The sequence below is a fragment of the Cavia porcellus genome, unplaced genomic scaffold, assembly GCF_034190915.1.
Source record: "Cavia porcellus strain 051 isolate PalLab524CR breed Dunkin Hartley unplaced genomic scaffold, mCavPor4.1 scaffold_22, whole genome shotgun sequence".
NCBI classification, from domain to species: Eukaryota; Metazoa; Chordata; class Mammalia; order Rodentia; family Caviidae; genus Cavia; species Cavia porcellus.
Genome location: NW_026947505.1, coordinates 36,610,124 through 36,626,747, shown reverse-complemented (window position 1 = coordinate 36,626,747; position 16,624 = coordinate 36,610,124). Strand labels below are relative to the sequence as shown.

The window sequence follows — 16,624 nt, the reverse complement described above, 5'->3', positions numbered from 1 at the left end:
TTATTAGTAACAACATAGAAAATCCAAAGCTTCTTGTTATATTAGAAAAATATTACCCTTCATAAAATCCATGTTTATTCAAAAAATCTATTCTGAAAGTCTGGAAAGCATAATAAATATCTGTACAGTGGCCGCCCGTCTCAAACATGAAATATAAAGCGCGAACATGAAAATGGCCTGTAAACACAACTGCCGAGCTTGTAAACAAAGTGCTAAGTTGGAGGACTGGGACAGAGTAGCGCGTGGGGCGGGGCAACCAGGATGTGTGCGGAGTCTCCTCCTCAGCTTTGAAACCACCCTGGTTGCACCTTACACCTCTTCCTAACCAGTCACGGACTGCGGGATCCTCTCCCAGCCTAGAAGTTTTGCAACTCTTGCAAAGGTTAAGGGCAACTGAACATGTCAGAGACAGAAGCCTGAAACAAACTTTATCCTGTGCTTGAGAGAATCAGTAATTGTAAGGTAAAAATCCTGTGTGCATTTTCAGAAATAACACCATTTACCGCACAATAGTGGCTAACATGGCTACTGTCACTCACTGAACAATATTCCAAACATCAGCACACAAGAGGCTAGTTAAAAATGTTGCACAAATTTAACCTTAGGATCAAACTGAAATCCTCATGTCTCACCCACATTTCATTTTGGGGTTGGAATCCTACAAAGCTCTCCCAATTGTGGGGTGAATTGGGTATTCCTCCCAGGTTGGGGGTTTGATAGGCAGGATGGCCCTAGAAAGGACCTAGAAGGGTGCACCCTGCACTAGATTAGGAATCCTGGGATGGAAACTGAGTATTTTTCATGAGTAATTCTATGGTTTTATGATCCCAAGGGGCTACGACTCTCTGTAAGCAGGTAGGACACTGAACTTCCTGAGATGCCTGCACATCTGCGTGAAGCATGTGAAGCCTTTCATGAAAGAGGGAGGTTCATTGGATGGGGAGATAAATACTAATGCTACCCACAGTCACGCATTCCCTACTGCTTACAAACTGTAGTCAATTGCTGTTTCCCTTAAGATTTTAAAAAGCTAAGTTAACAGACTTCCATCATAACCCCTTTAGGCTGGATTTCCTGTGAGGGACTTCAAGTACCCCTGTGCTCTGAGTAGGCACAGAAAAATCAAGGTATTTTACAGGCTCTCATCAGATGTCATCAAGGACGGTTGGGCAACGGTCACCTCCATCCTTTCAGGATGCTTGCAGCTCAGAATATGAGGTGTGGTAAGTGGGCATTACTGAAGGAGCGGTGAGTGGGCTGAGAAGCCCACAGGTGCTGTGTGATGCCCCTTCCTCGGTGATGTGCTGTCTTTTATTTCCCCGGTTCTTTCCCCTGCATCAGAACTCATGGCTGCAAGTGAACCAACCAACCTCAGCAAAGGCTGCAAGCAGCTGATGGGCAAATCGATGCCTGTGATGCAAGCAGAGGATTTAAATGCTCATTTTCAGGAGGATGAAATCTATGACTTAAGTACTGTAATTTTTCCTAGGTTTCTAATACGAAATAAAACCAGATCTAAATCATGAAGTGATTGGGAAAGTCACTTTAGCCTTGGGGAAAAGTATTTCCCATTAAGCAAATATGAGCAGTGCCCAATAGGCCCTCTAAAGACAGGTACATAATCTGTCCCCCACCTTTTGATTTTTTGTAGATCTGTCTAAAAAATAGTCTTATGGAATAATTAAAGCTTCCGAAACAAGTTTATATTTTAAGGTCTGAAAACAAACCAAGCTGAGTTATTTTCCAGAATGCAGCACTTTTTGGGGGTGTGGTGTTGGGTTCTGGAGTGAACCAAGATGGAAGGGAAAAGGATGAAATAACTACAGTCTTCTGGCGCAAGCCTGGTGTGACCCACAGGGGGCTCTCAGTCACTGCTGGGTACAGAGGGCGCTCTTCCTCAGTGGTACCAGGAGCAGGGACAATGAGCCACTGGTGACAGATTCCCCGTCTACCCTCCTCAGGGATTCCCTGGCTTGAGCCTGGAGGAAGGCATCCTCCGTACCTCCAAGGGAGGCTGAGAACACACAGGTCCTTAAGGGCTAGGCTAAGCCTGCTACACAAGAAGGTTCTCACTCCATTCTACTTCACAAGTAACACACTTGCGTGCGCACGCCACACCAACAAAAATGAAATATTGATTTAAAACACATCTGTGCAACAGAAACACAAAACATGACTTAAACCACAGTTTCTACAAAGTGCTTCTCTGCTGATGGTGGCCCTGGGCCTCCTGCCTGCATGAGTGAGGGCTGGGGCCCGTCTCCCTTCTTTCCCCAGTCCTATGGAAGAGGGATGGGGGAGGGGACAACATTCCACAGTCCACCCTTCATAGCTTCTCTGCAGACCAGAAAAACGAAGTGAGCAAACACAGCAAAACCTTTGCCTTGGAGGCAAGTGCAGACCCAGAGAGACTCTGTTGCCTCTGTCACCACGGAGCTGGGGACATTGGATCAGCCTCTATAGGGGCAACCTAGACAGAGTTGTGCTGGTTTCACCTGACTCCATTCCTTCGCAGGGCTCTGTCCAGACCCTTGTGAAATGGGTCTGTGGAGTACAGAGCTAGCTGCCAGCCTCCTGCAAGGGCCTCCACTTTCACAGGTCTGGGGAGGAAAGGAGAAAGCAGCCAATGCCTACCTATGACCAGAGGCAAGCAGACAGCTCTTTGGATGATTTTGGGCAGGACTAGGCCTCTAACCTGGATGATCCTATGTCACCCAAATCATGTGGCTATCAAGACACCAAGACACCGGGAGGTCTGGATGCATCCAGCCCCTCAGAGGGGCTCTCAGTCACCTGCCAGGATCCCACACTGATGTCCTTCTCCCTGTGTTGGGAGTCTGATCATATTACTGGCTTCAGAGCTGGACACAATCTCTCCCTATAATTTCACACCATGATATGGACAGATCAGGACTCTGGGAGCAACGTAGGCTCCAACATGGTGATGCGAGGTGACTGCATTCATTTGGTTTTGCTTGGGAGTGAAGGAGAGAGCAGGCGGCAAGTTCAGCACAGCAAGACTCTGAGGATCACCAAAGGACCCTCTTTGGGGCCAAGAAAGAAATACAGAGACAGTGAAGGCCTGTTCTGCCATCAGGTTGGACTTGTGGTCACTTCTGGTGCCTGTGAGCGGGGCCATGTCCAATGCCCAGGAGCCTGAGAGGGTGCCGGGCAGGACAGAGGGGGCTGGCGTCCAGGTGCTGCTGACTGCTACAACCTTGTGGACGTGAGTCTTTTCATGCCTCTGCGCTGGGCCAGGCTGGATGACAACACAGGCTCCAGCCGTGGGGCCTGTGGCGTCCTGTTTAGAGCAAAGTAGGTGGCTGCCATTGCACCCTAAAAGAGAAAGGGAAGGCAAAGATGAGTATGGTGGCCTGCAACTCCTAACTGTGGTGGATGGGGTGCTGGGGCCGTAGGACTCTGCAGAGCCTTAGGCACTGTCCCCAGGATTACTGAGGCCCTGACAGTAGGGAGTTTGCAGTGTTGGGCACACAGTGGGCCCACACATTTTAGTGTCATCTTATCCAGTCACCATCCTACACCAACCTCCAAAAGTGCTTGTGCCTCAGAAGCAAGTATTATGGACCTGTGTGGAGCCCTAGGATGAGGCCATATCACCTGCTTGCTGTTGACAGGGAGGCCAGGTCTGTTTTGGGGGCTGCAGGGCCCCCAGGAACACAGTCATGGACAATGCCAGAGACCATCAACCTCAGTGTTTGCCACTTTGGAGTACTCTAGACTAACATGGTGACCAGGCTTATCCCGGAGTAGCTCCATATCCTCAGGATGGAACCACAACAGACCATTCCTAAATGGATGATGCCACATCCTGCAGGGTGTCAGAAGAGGGGTCCTGCCCAGAACATAGCTGCCTGAGAGATGAATGCTCTTCTGGCTGCCTGTGTCTAGCACAACTGGGATGTCTGCAGACCTCTGGAACTTGAGACCACATGGTCACCATACCTGCCACTCTCCCCTGCATAGAAGCTGTCACTTAAATATGAATGCTGGGTGTGGCTACACATGTGTGATGAAATGGCTGGTTGGTATTTAAGGGACACCTGCAGCTCCTGTGGCCCCACCTCTCCCAAAGCCACTTGGTACCTTCACCAGGTGAACGTCTTGTCTGCTCAGCTGATTCTGGGACAGGAACTCTCTGTTGACAATCCACGGGTGCTTCAGCACTTGCACAGCTGTCAGGCGCTGCTGCGGGTCCACATGGAGCATCTTGGACACAATATCCTGCAGAGAGTCATGGGCAGAGGGGAAAGGGTTCCAGACTAGTTGATGGATGCCTAGTGGAAGTTCTTCCACGCCTTTATGGCAAAACTCAATAACTATTTCGAGGGTGACTCTTGTTTTGGGATCAAGTGATTACTTTTAGACATATGGGCATGTGAACTGGTTTTTGTTTTAAGTGTCCCAACTTAGCAGCTCACAGAGGGCTTATATTTTATTACAAATTTTGCATTCAATTTGAAGTTAAATATTAAAATGTTAAATGATATAGGTAAGTTGGTGAAAAACTATTTTAATAAAAATGATATCCTTAAAAATGATAACCTTCCCTAGGGGAGGCTAAAATAATGAATATCTCACTGATAGAAACTAACTAATAAGCTGGTCATGGTGGCACATGCCTAAAATCCCAGCACTTGGGAGGCTGAGGCAGGAAGATCATTGTGAGTTTGAGACCAGTTTGGGCTACCAAGTGAGATCAGGGCCAGCCTGAACTGCATAGTAAGACTCTGTCTCAAAAAAAAAAAAAAAAAAAAAAAAAGGCCAAACAAAAGAAACTAACTAATGACAATGTATGTATTATACTTGTATTATTTGTATCAGGACTGTCTACAAATTTACGCTTAATAATACAAGTTACATATATGTCATCGTGTATGCCAGTGGTTCATGTCCACTCAAGATAATTATAACAACTATAAAATTACTCAAGTTGATTTAATTATAGAGCTCTGCTTTATACTGCATATACATGTTGACAATCCATGCATGTGCTCATACAATGTCATACATGTTCAATCACAAACATTTTACATTTGCATTGTATTTCATGAAAAGGCTTGTACTTCATACACTGCATTAATTAGTCTTCATACAGGCCTTGAGGTGAACAGAGCAAGTATTGCTTCCTCTATTCCACAGATGAAGATATTGAAGTTCCCAGGGATAATCCTTTAAGAAAGACCTAAAATAGGAGTCACATTCACCCCATTATCCTGCTCTCCTTTCTTTGGTATTCTCACCATACTTAAATAGGAGCTAAAAGAAACTTGAATGCATGCGTAGTATGAATTTGAATCAGTTAATGGAATTTTTCATCATAAACTACAACAAAGAAATATTATATACTATAACAATACCCTTTGTTATAGTTTATATCTAAAATCTCCTCCAAAGCTTCATGTGATCATAGTGGGGGTTTTTGGGAGGTGACTGGATCATAGGAGTGTGATACTCATTAGTGGATTAATCTGCTAATGACTATATAGCTAAATGTTGATGCTGGGCAAAGGTGAGACACTGGGAGTGTGGCCCGGAAGGGTATGTGTGCCTCCCTCCTCCCTTGATCTCTCTCTGCTGTCTGCCTGCCACACCAGGAACTCCTCTGCCATGCCATTCTGCCTTAGAACCAGTCTACTATGGGCTGAAATCTCTATAACTGGGAACCAAAGTAAATCTCCTCTTCATTAAATTGTGCATGTCAGGTATTTGGTCTCAGGGATGAGAAAGTAACTGAGGCACTATCCTTGCAGAGAGAAATACAATATGCTTTGTTGTTGTTTTTTTTTTTTTTTTGTCTTTTTCATTTTTATCAGTATCAGGGATCAAACTCACGACCACACACTTGCAAGGAAGGCGTTATGCCGCTGAGCTAAATCCCCAGCCCCTGCTTTGTTATTTGATAACAACAACCTCAGTTCTTCCCTGCAGAAATGTCTCCTGGAAGTGGGACTGCACGCAGTTTCAGATGTGAAAGTGGAAGCAAAGAGAACATTACTGACTTGCTCAAGAATTCCATAACTATGACACAGCAGGAAGCGGTCCATTCTCATTCAACACCTGAGGTCATGGATAAAGACGTGCTACCAGGGAGGGAGTGTGACTCGGTGGTAGAGCACTTGCCTAGCATGTGCAAGGCCCTGAATTTAATCCCTAGTAATCCTCCGTTCCCTCAAGACATGCTATCCAGAACTTCACCTGAGTTTGGAGGGCTGGAGGTTCTCTTTCTGTCTCTAAACATTTATGTCTATGTTTGTGTCTAGGTCTATGTTTCCTATTCTTTTTCTCTGCAGAACCCTAACTAATATACTAACAGAAAATGATTTTTTTTTTGCAAATAACTTTTTTAGCTGCGACACTTAAAAACACCATGTGAATAGAATATCCAAACAATTTATATGGAAGGTATCTTCTACCTTCATCTGAAATAATATGGTTAGTGTGAAGCCTCCATGATCAAGAGCTAAGAACACTGGGAGTTGGACTCACTTTTGCTGCATCAGATATGGAGTCCCAGTTCCCTCCAGAGAGGGCGTACTTCCCACTGCCAATCCTCGCCAAGATCTCCTCAGGAGTGTCATCCGGTCCATTGGCAAAAGGGGTAAATCTGCAGTGAGAGAACTGGTGGCAATGAGTTTCCGTTTTGCAATATAAAACAAAGTTTACACTTACTACTGGCACTCCGTAGACAGTTTCTTTCCCCCGTTATTTTCTAAATCACAGATTCACTGTAAATCATAGTGCATTTCCTAACGCTATGTTCTTTTTAAAAAAATCTTGGTTATCAAAGCTAGTGGTTGACAAGGTGGGTGGGGAAAGCCTTTGGGACTTAAAAATGTGAATTTCCTGGGCCCTTTTAGGTCACACTGATGACAGAATGGTACAGGGTTCTGCTGGAAGATTATTTCCGTAATGATGATATGACATCATGGATGACTGCCAGAGGTATAAAATCTGAGGAACCCATGGTTGATCTATTACCAACTCCAGGTTCTTGGAAAATTAGTTCTTTGAACCTCAATCAAAAAATGAGAGTAATACACTCACAGGAACTTGCAGGTCACACATGCAAATGCACAGGAAAGGTCAGCCACAGTTCTTCCTACCTCCTTGGGAGAGATGCTCATCGCACTTCTTAGAATAAACAAGGCTCTTCAGTGTACATTTCCAAGAGGAGGAATCTCTCTGCCCTGCACCTACCACGTCCCTTAGTGGCAGTGTGAGTGTCAGAGGGACCTCAGAGCAATCTGCAGCATGGTACTGGGAAAAGCTTGATGATTTTCTTTGCCACTGTGGCCTCAAAGCCCCTTCCCTGCTTCTGAGAGGCTAACCCCTTGATGAAGACATGAACTACTGATTTATCATGAATTCCTAAAATGTGGGCCAACCTCCTTCCTCCTGTGAGGGCTACAGCAATGACCTAGGGTACATTCTAGTATTTAATAAAAACCTTGGGGACCAGTAGAAGCTGGGCCCTTCCTAGTGAGAAGGATCCCTGTTGCATCTTCTCCAGCATCGAAGAAGGAAGTAAAACTATTGTGGGGAAAGGTTCAGCCCAGAATTCAGAGCTGGAGAAGCAGAGGTCAGTGGGACCCAGGCACCTGACCTGGTCTCTTGCTGTCTGTGCCATGTGTTGGGCGCAGGCGCTCAACATACCATACCCCAGCCGGGACTAAGGACCACGCCAGCTTCCGCAATGCGCTACGTCCCTCTTTAAATTAGCCAACCCGTGTGCACTTCGTGCTCACTCCATACTCTGTTACAACTCCTGATTGGCCACAGCTGGATATAGTAGCCGGAGCCTACATCCCATTCCCGCCCTGCTTCCTTGTGGCAGCCTGTGATTGGTCACGGCCGAATATATAAACCAGAGCCCGCCTAAATAAACTAGCAGTTAACTGTCGTCCACAAAAGCGTCTCCTGTCTCCTGTTCATTGGAGCTGCGCCGGTCACCATGTCCCTTCATCAGGGATTGGGTGGACATGCCTGAGGCCAGTAGGGCTACTGAGGTTAGCCATCTTCAAAAGGCTTTTTGACCCAGAGCTTCTAGATGCTTCCTGGCCAAGAAGATACCTCCGAGGTACAGATGTGGCCCCTGCAGCCAGCAGAATGTAGACTAGAGGGCAAAAGTCTGGAGGTTTTGTTTCTGATCCTTGATCTGTAGTGGTCCTCAGGCACTAAGAAAGGTGGTATGTGTTTACTCCAACTGGGGCTGTTTCTATGTAACATTTGCTTGAATTTATTTCCTGGGCTGAGTGGGGGAGGACCCTTGCCCTCTGCTGAGGTGTGTGTCCTTGCTCCTGACACCCTCTGGGGCCATCACTCACCCTGCCAGCATGGTGTATAGCAGGATTCCCAAGCTCCAGACATCACACGCTGCATCATAGCCTTGTCTCTTCAGGACCTGCGAGGGATGAGAGGCACGGGAAGTACTTCAGTAAGGGACTCAGATTCAGAGCCTGTTTCCCAGTGCACCACAAGAGGCAGAGTGAGGAGTGGCCGCAAGCCCTTCACAGCCCACAGAGTGCTGCCAGGCCTGGGGGAGAGAATCAACGGGGCAGAGGAGGTCTTTATAAATTTACCATCTTAACCTATTTTTTTTTTACACTGGGGTTTGAGTCCACAGCCTTCACACTGAATGACATCCTCAGGCCTTTTTATTTCTTATGTTGAGACAGCATCTTGCTAAGCCACTAAATCGCTCAAGCTGGGATTGAACTTGCAATCCTTCTGCCTCAACCTTCCAGACTGTTGGGATTACATGTACCATGCCCAGCAATCTTAACCATTTTTAAGTGTGCAGTTCAGGGGCACTAAAAACACTCACAGTGTTGTGCAGTCTTTAGCACTGTCCAACAGCAGCCCTTTCTCACCTCCCCAATCGGAAACTCTGTCCCTGTTAAACGCCACATCTCCACTGCTCTTCCCCGGCCTTGACAACCACCATTCTACTTCCTATCCCTACAAATGTGACCATTTTAGGGACTTTGTATAAGTGGAATCCTACCACAGGCATCCTTTTTTCACTTAGTGTAATGTCCTCAGAGTTCATTCATGTTGTGGTATATATCAGAATTTCCTTCCCTTTTAAGGCTAAATAATATTCATATATACATATTTATTTTTGGTATCAGGGATGGAATTTATGACCTCGTGCTTGTGAGGCAGGTGCTGTGCCGCTGAGCTATATCCCTGGCCCCAACACACATTTTGTTTAAAAACTCATCCACTTGTTGTGGCTGCTGTGAATAATGCAGCTATGAACAGGGGTGGACAAATAGCTTTAACTCTTTTTTTTACATATGTAGAAGTGGAATTGCTAGATCACATGATAATTCTGTTCCACTTTTTAAGGAATTACTGGGGCAGAAAAACTTTAATTCCTCCTAGGTTTACATTCTTCAATCAAGGGCAATCCTCTTGATATATTTAAAGTTGAATAACAATGAAGAAGGTAGTGTAAATGTTCAGGGATTACAGTAGATTATTACATTACTGTTGAACAAAGGGTTAGAGAACTGCTCTCAGTTCCTTTGTTCAGTTTCCTAACACATGCTGAACTGCTGGATGCTTCCTGTCTAAGGTCTAGCTTCATAATCCATTGGCTGAGTGATCTGTAAAAGCCTTGTAAACACATCAAGTTTGTTTTTTCTGAATCTATGAAACAGGAATAATTGTTTGTACTCTGTCCTTATGGTATATGAGAGAAAAGTAAAAAACATTAAAGTACTTTGCAAATGGTAAATTCATATAACAACCCAGTACACTTCCTAAGTAATAAACTCATACTGTGGGACACCAGGTCACCCTTCCCCAAATGTGCCTCCTTCTTAGTCTGAGGACTATTGAGCTTTGGTAAATAAGAAGCAGCAGCAGGTGCAGGAGAGCTCCTGCCACCTCTCCTGCCTGGAAGCAGACACAGAATCACAGGGGTGGAAGGCACATAACTCCACCTGGAACACAATTTCACCACTCAAGATGGCTCAGAGCCTTCTGCCTAGGTGTGTGCCAGAGGAGCTACACTGATGGGTTCTATCAGCAGTCATTAGTTGCCCTCTCATGAGTCGCTATTTCCAGTGCCTCAAAATCCTTCTCCGTGCCCTGCCCCTTTTCTAAGAACCCACTGATTTGTATTGAACACGCCACTGAAGCCAAGTTCAAAGCCACTTCTTTGAGAGTCATCCTTTCCCTGGGTATCTTCCATGTACTTGCAAAATAACCATATTCATAATCCTGTGTTTCTCTTGCTGATCTGATTTATTGGACTGAGACCTTATAAGGGCTGAGAAAAAATCACTTTCCTTCCCAGCACTACTCTTTATACTAAGGCTGATCAACTAGGGAATCCATGGAAGCTATTTTCAGAGGGGCACAGGTTGCTCAAGCATTTGAAAGACCTCTAATAAGGCCTCTCAGCCTACTCCCCAGATGCACCTCTGTTATTGGGGATCAGTGGCCATGGATTCCTCTCAGCCATTGGATCACTGCGAGCTGCCAGGCTGCCTTTTTCTCAGGCTTATTACTTGGTCACACTGAGCCTGGATAGTTTTAATTATAAGGATTTCCAGAGTCAAGTCTCCTTCAAACTCCACATCCCACTCAGGTAAGCAGCCCTACCACTCTGCTCCTCCATTTACCATCAGCTCGCACAGAGGAAAGTGAATTTATTTTCATGCACACAGTAGTGCTGAAGGGACCTGCTAGAAATTGTCCCGGAGAACTTGAAAAGGGAGCTTCACAAGATACCCAGGCTGAGGTTCTTTGAGATGGGCCCAGGAGCAGACAGGCTCCCATGTATACATGTGAGCTTTCAGCTGCAAGTTGCTATGGAACCTGGTATTCTTAAATTCAATGCCTGTTAAGTTGGTTCTGCCAGAGAAGGCAATGTGGAACAGGAACAATGTTGCAGATAAAGCTTATAACTTCAGTCTTCCTGCTGGCACAGATGGGTTCAATCAGAGACAAACCATCAGCTCTGTGTCCCCATGTATTATTACCTCAGTGTCACTTGTAATAAGTATGCAGATTTGATGCAAATTTTTTACAGCAGGATGGAAATTTTATGTGAAAATGTCACCATTTAAAAGTTTATCAGGTAGGAAAATAAAATGATAAAATTAACCATAGGGGCAAACCTAGATGATTTCCAGGAAAGCCTGCTCTTCTTTCTGTCTCTCTATAGGAGGCCATCACATCTTTCCTAATATACTGCCGGAGCCTTCCATGCCATCACCACCACCCCAACCCTCTGGCCACTTTGCACACAGTGGCGGCAGCAGCAGCAGCAGCAGCAGCAAGGACTTCTCTTTGGGTCTGTCTTCCCAAGGAAGGGTTCAAGGGACCTCACCTCAGGGGCCACAAAGTTTGCTGTATAGCATGGGGTCATCAGCAGCCCATTCTCAGCCCGTAGCTGCTTGGCAAAGCCAAAGTCACAGATGCGGATGGATTCAGGGTTCCCAGACTCATCCATGTACAGAATGTTACTGGGCTTCAGGTCCCGGTGTACAACCTGGGGGGCAGGAAATGTCACACAATAACAGAAGAGAAGAAAACTGTGCTTGGGCGGGACTGTTGGTTCAGAGGCAGGTCCTGCAAAGATGTGCAGCCACCCCCTCCCGCATGCTGGCCACTAAGTTACCATATTTACATCACCTGCTGTTATAGGGAGTGACTCAGTAAGTAAGGAAAGAAGTGCCTGTCTTGGAAGGAACCGCTTACTGGGCCCAGTATACAAAATACCATAGCGGGCGATTGCAGGAATGAAAAGGTTTCCAAACACTATTCTCATTCCCTAAATATTTACCATGTGTCTCCCAAATGCCAAACACTGTCAGGTGCTGGGCAGCACCGTGATGAGGCCTGATTTTATAGGCATGCCAACTCAAGGTGGCAAAGAGCAGGGACAGCACTACACAGGCATAGCAACCAAGACTGTGCCCCATGAAGCACTGGCACTCCCAGGACACCTATAGGGACAGTGACAGCTGCCACAGTGGCAGAACCAATGACACCTGAAAGCAAAGTAGCTATTTAGGGCACAAAAGGATGTCTTCTGAGGGGGCAGAGGGCCATTGTGGGGGCATGTGGTGTGTGCCTTCAAAACGACTTGGGCCAGTGCATCTCAATTGTGCTGTTACAGCCCAGTGAGAGCATCTACAAAGGAAATTAAAGGGACATGCATAAGCACTAAATTTGCTTTGCAGACTCCTGTGGACAAGGAAATAAAAGGCCCAGTCTCAGTTCTATCATCTCCACATTAAACAGAAAAATTCGTCAAAAGCCTCAGCTAGAGGGGCTATCTCTTGTGATTGTCCACTGGAGAACATGGTATACAAAACACCTGGACCACCAGATGATTACACAAAGAGAACCCTTGTGTGGTCCTGAAAGAATATTCCGTCCAGAGTTGGGTTCATTTTGAAGGTTTACAACCTCACATATGCAGCTGGCAATGGTGGCCTTGCCTGCTTCATGAAAATCATGAGGAAGGGTGAGGATGAAGTGTTGGAGGACGGGTGTGGCCTAGAGCTAGGTTGTGGTGTTGGGTGGATCCTCAGCCTTCTCAAGCATGGTCCCTTCGCTTGCATCATGAATGTCATTGTGCTTTGGGACTCAGTATGGAGAAATTCACTATCGGGGGCATCTGAGGGTTTTCTGAACCTCAGCTGTCATTATCATTTCTGTTGACAGGGTCCCTTTGCATCGGTCAATGAATTTGGCTTTATATACTACAAATAGTGAAAATTCTAAATGTCATCTAACAAGGCCAGATTTAGCCTTTTTCCTCCTTACAACTGATTCAGATAAATTTAATTTATTAATGTAGCTCTTGGATATCCGATATATACGAATTATTTTAGATCCTTGAAGGACAGCAGAATACCTTACCCTACAATACACTGCTCTGGCATATTGACTATTTTGAGCTTCAGGAATTGAAGGAAGTAGATAGGAAAAGCTCTCTGACCTCTGCTTATTTACTTAAAAACAGGACACAAATTGATAAATGTGTCTACCTCCTCTTTCTACCAGGAAGGACAGAAGTTAATTGCCAGTGATAATCTAGACCCTCGCTAGCCTGAGCTGGACCAGACCTTACTTGCTGGCCTCTGTGGTTCCTGTATGTTTACCTGCCCTCAAATAATGATCAATTTGTGTTTCTTTTGCTCATCACCTCTGTCACTAACTTACAGAGCCTCAGCCAGTGGGGCTCAGAAGGAGGGCAAAGAACACTTCCTCTGGTTACCCTCAGGGAGGCAGACAGAACAAGGACAGATGGTTGTCTGAGAGGGACTCAGTACAATCAGAAGACCTGCTTGGAACCTGCAGCTCCTCTACAGCTTCAGCTCTCCCGTGGCTGCTCCTGAGGCTGCTCTGGCTGCCGTGGCCTTACCCCCTGGGAATGCAGGTAGTCCATGGTCTTGGTGATGGTGCATAGCACATCGCTGGCCTCACGCTCTGAGAAGCACCGCTGCCGGAGGATGCGGTCCAGCAGCTCCCCGCCACGCATCAACTCCATCACCAGGTATACATACTTGCCATCGTCATACACCTAGGAGCCGAGAAGGGTATGTGCAGGCCTCAGAGAGCTGCAAGTTGCCAGGGTCGTGCTCCCCAGCTGCCTGCTACTGTGAAAGATGGGGCAAAACACAGGCTGCAATCCATGTACCCTGGAACAGGAGCAAGCAGGCGATGGACCTCATGCCAGAGGAGCCCTTCTTGGGAAAAGAACAGCTTTGATACACTCCTGATAAGTGAGAGACAAGTGAGCAGGCTCACTGTGGGATAGTTGGAGGTTCACACAACTACTGGTGATGCTGCTACATCTGTAAGACAGAGATGTGCAGCGTGGACAGCACTGCCCATGCTGTCTCCTAGGACCAGCCAGGATCTCCAGTTGCCCATGTGCACGGACCTGGGAATTCAGACACACATTCCAGCTACATGGATATGAGGGGAGGTGCACCCTACATCTCAAAGCAGCCCTGTGGGGCATCTGCTCCTTCTTTACATCACCTCCATGGCCACGCCAGGAGCCAAGACAGCGGTATCTGGAGCTGGTCTCCCTACTAAAGCCACTTTCATCTCAGAGAAGGGACAGAGAGAGAGCTTTTGTCTGTACTGACATTAATCTCTTGAACTCAACATAAAAAAACAACCACAGCAAAAACTCTGGCTACTTTTGTGCCCAGCTCCTATAGGGCTTCATGCAAAATAGAGCAAAGGACTGACATAGGCTTGTTTTAGTTCACTGATCATCATTTAATCAATGCATTTTCAGAACAAATTAGTAATTTGAATGACTTTGAACTTAGTAAAAGGAATAAAACTAATTTTGGAGTATTTATTTTTGAGTTAATGAACTCCAATAGTCTAATTTTGAAAACTAAAAGATGATTCATTACTGAATCACTCATCCCAAAAGTAATATAATGTCAGTTGAGGAGTTAGGAGGTTCTCATAGGGGTGATCTTTGCTTGTCAGTCTTACACTGGAAACAGCATTGAGCAGTGTAGAAGTGGCTGTAAACCTTGGGGATGGAGAGGGCTTCACATAAGCTTTGTTTACTTTGTCCCTCAGCAGTAAACAATACCTCAAAGCCCTTTTACTCCAGAGACTACCAGAAGGGATATTGAAGTGTCCCTGGCATTCAGAAGCTCTGGGCTCATGAAAAGGATGAAAAGTATCTTCTCTTCCTCATCCTAAACTTTGCACTCCACAGGTCTTTATGGGATGTTGGGCACTTCCTGACTAGCTACATGTGGCCAACTCGCATTCTATCTCCTTTCACCAGAGATGAGGACCAGCCACCATCCCACAGAGAGTCGGAGAAGCTTTGAGAAGAAGCCGCATGAGCTGGCCGGGCCTGCGGCTGGACCTCCCCTCACTCCTAGTCAGCTCACTGTCATGATTAGGATAAAAACCCATGACACATCTGGTTATCATTCACACAAAGTGCCATGTCCTCTGTTATGCTGGTGCACTGTGTGATTTGCAAGCAATGGGGAGCATCCAAGGCATACACACACAGGTCTCATGAATTGGGGACCAGTCCCAAGGGCTCAGAGGTACACAGGGTAGGAACTGGCTTGGGCAAGCAATCCTGGGCCCAAAGAACACTCAACATGTACAGAAGCCTATGCAAAAGAAATGGGAATTTTTGTCAGCTGAAGCAACAAGACGCAGAGGCACTGTGGCCACTGCCTGAGACTACTCACGTCTTTGAGGGTGATGATGTTGGGGTGCTGGCCGTACCGCAGGAGGATCTCGATCTCTTCTGAGGGATCTCTTTTACTCTTATCAATGATCTGGAATACATACAGCATACGACTAGGATAGGTTTGCTGATAGGCTTTTAGACAGGTTTCTCGTGGATCTTTCAAAAAGAAGAATGACAGACCTCTGGGGCCTCACCATGTCCTCGCTGGACCAGCCTCACGTGCGAAAGACCACTTAAACTCTCTAAGACCATTAAATTCAGAGGCAGGCCTTTTTGTCTTCTCGATCACAAGAGTCACATTTATTATGAGGTGGCATAGGGTGAACGCTTCACCGTATGCTTCACAATGAAAAAGTAATTTCCTACAGTAGAAGATCCATAACCACCAGTGTCTCTCACAATACCCTGTCTTCTCAGACACGCTCATCCCACTGCTCTTGCCACTTTCTGATGCAGTTCTGATAATCCTCTTTCATGATTGCCTTCATTAGATGTGATCAGAAATATGGTGAATGCAGCCACTGAGTGCCATGCAAAGGGAAGGGAGACTTATAAAAACATTATGTTGTCTCCTCATTCACCTTATTCCTGGATCTGACACCATGTGATTTCTGGGTCTTCTTTAAAGTCAAAATTACCATGAATGGTAAATGTTTTGGATTGATTCAGAACCCTGAGGTATTCATGTCAGTGCAACTGAAGACACCAAGGAAAATTTCCAGAACTATTTCACACAGTGACAAGAATGAGGGGATAAATGTGTTCCAAGTGAGGGGGAGTATTTTGAAGAATAAGACAACATGTCTTTTCTTGTAATAATTTTTTAAAAATTTAAACATTCATTATATTTTTCAGTTGTACCTCATAAGGATTAACCTGAGAATTTCAGAGCTAAGATATTATAAGGCTAGGTAGAGAAGGGTGTGCAGGGTAGCTCACGCAGGCATCAGCAAGGAATATAACCCGTGTCCCCACTCCCTGGAAGGCTCTGGGCTGGGCAGCTGAGCTTCTCAGGTAAGCCTCCAGCCACTGTTCATCTCGGGCATTTTCTGTAAGCTACACATCAGCAACTCCATGGGGTGAAATTTGTGGTTCTTGCCAAGAAACACTGGGGATAGGGAGCAGGCTGGATTACCCTCAAGCCTGAGGTACAGGGAAGCCTCTTCTCTTTTCAATCCCCTCTGCACCCAGAACTTGTACTCAGTGGCTTAGACAGTAGACAAAATTGTTTCATCCCATAAAAATAGTTGGCTTCCTACAACAGAATGTCAGGAATGCAAGTCTGCTTTGAGATGGAAAGTCAGTCAATGCTGGTGTATGATGGCTAAAATCTCTGGAGTTTCTTACTGAAGCACTGGTCCCCTACCTTTGTGGGAAGGGAGCTGG

The 16,624-nt window shown here is 46.0% G+C and overlaps 2 protein-coding genes across 8 annotated transcripts in view; both read right to left on the bottom strand.

Annotated features, from left to right (window-relative positions):
- Window positions 1-16,624, bottom strand: part of Mpc1 (mitochondrial pyruvate carrier 1) — a 506,120-nt gene that overhangs the window by 55,627 nt on the left and 433,869 nt on the right. The window lies entirely within an intron of this gene.
- The window catches only part of Rps6ka2 (ribosomal protein S6 kinase A2), a 370,448-nt gene continuing 353,876 nt past the window's right edge, over window positions 53-16,624 (bottom strand). For all 7 annotated transcript variants that reach the window (XM_023563599.2, XM_063233075.1, XM_013148872.3 and 4 more), the window contains 7 exons: window positions 15,237-15,326; window positions 13,412-13,570; window positions 11,366-11,527; window positions 8,346-8,422; window positions 6,508-6,625; window positions 4,105-4,242; window positions 53-3,336 (listed from right to left, as the gene is read on the bottom strand). In XM_023563599.2, coding sequence (XP_023419367.1) covers window positions 3,211-3,336; window positions 4,105-4,242; window positions 6,508-6,625; window positions 8,346-8,422; window positions 11,366-11,527; window positions 13,412-13,570; window positions 15,237-15,326 — 870 coding nt within the window. In that variant the 3' untranslated portion in view covers window positions 53-3,210. The remainder of the gene's footprint in view (window positions 3,337-4,104; window positions 4,243-6,507; window positions 6,626-8,345; window positions 8,423-11,365; window positions 11,528-13,411; window positions 13,571-15,236; window positions 15,327-16,624) is intronic.